This window comes from Alexandromys fortis, unplaced genomic scaffold (genome assembly GCF_014885135.2).
Source record: "Alexandromys fortis isolate MF-2015 unplaced genomic scaffold, M_Fortis_MF-2015_v1.1 scaffold_85, whole genome shotgun sequence".
Taxonomy (NCBI): Eukaryota; Metazoa; Chordata; class Mammalia; order Rodentia; family Cricetidae; genus Alexandromys; species Alexandromys fortis.
The window spans coordinates 2,541,156-2,542,205 of NW_026067975.1; the positions used below are offsets into that span (position 1 = coordinate 2,541,156).

The 1,050-nt window shown below is 40.4% G+C and overlaps 1 protein-coding gene across 1 annotated transcript in view; it reads right to left on the reverse strand.

Annotated features, from left to right (window-relative positions):
• Gk5 (glycerol kinase 5) overlaps positions 1 to 1,050 on the reverse strand; it is a 72,636-nt gene that overhangs the window by 52,816 nt on the left and 18,770 nt on the right. The window contains exon 2 of the mRNA XM_050157344.1: positions 189 to 282. Within this exon, the coding sequence (XP_050013301.1) occupies positions 189 to 282 (94 nt within the window). The remainder of the gene's footprint in view (positions 1 to 188; positions 283 to 1,050) is intronic.

A 1,050-nucleotide genomic window follows, 5' to 3' on the forward strand; every position in this document is an offset into this window, starting at 1 on the left:
ATGTATCATATATGATAATGATATATAACATAGAATATAAAAGACAACATATATAAATTTATGTTTACACACACACACACACACACACACACTATAAATAGAAATCCACAAAGTTCTCCCTAAATCTGAGGAAAACTCATCAGGAAAAAGTCCACTATAGACTATAGACGTTTTATAAATCCTATTACCTTTGACAGCATCTTTTATTACAGCAACGAACTGAGTCCAGAGAGCATCAGGATCAATTTCAACCCAGCCAGGCTGAGGGTAAACATTTTCCACCTGTTCATGAAAACAGAAGCTTTAGTGAGAGTGGAATTAGACCAAGCTGATAATAGCTGCATCTTAAGATGACTGGTTAAGACAATTAACACAATTACAATTTATTTATTTATTTATTATGTATACAATATTCTGTTTGTGTGTCTGCCTGCAGGCCAGAAGAGGGCACCAGACCCCATTACAGATGGTTGTGAACCACCATGTGGTTGCTGGAATTGAACTCAAGACCTTTGGAAGAGCAGGCAATGCTCTTAACCTCTGAGCCATCTCTGCAGCCCGCATTTAATTATTTTTTAACTGTTCAAAAAGAGAACTAGGTATAGCTCAGCACTGATAGTGTGCAAAACCATGGGTTCGTTCTCCACCCACCCCCAAATGTTGGAAATAAAGCACAAGAGTGAATAAAGAGTTCATCAACACAGCAGCCCCCGTGTTTACAGAGGGTTTTACAATTATTTTATCTTGGCTTTACATTCATTCTTCAAGATGCCTACACTGAAGATACAAAAGATTTTTTTAAAACATTTTCGTGTAAATCAAAGAAAAACCTCAGAAAAGGAAAGGAGGAGGGAAGCGTGGCAGTGTAGCCCTCTCAGGCCAGTGCCTCAGACACTGGAGTGGAAAGGGACAGCCTGAGCTACAGTGTGAGTTCCAGGCCAGCCTGGGCTACCCAGCAAAACCCTGTCTCAAAATTAGCAACAATAACAACAAAGGCAAACAGAAAGAAAGAAGAAAGGGAGGGAGGGAGGGAGGGAGGGAGGGAGGGAG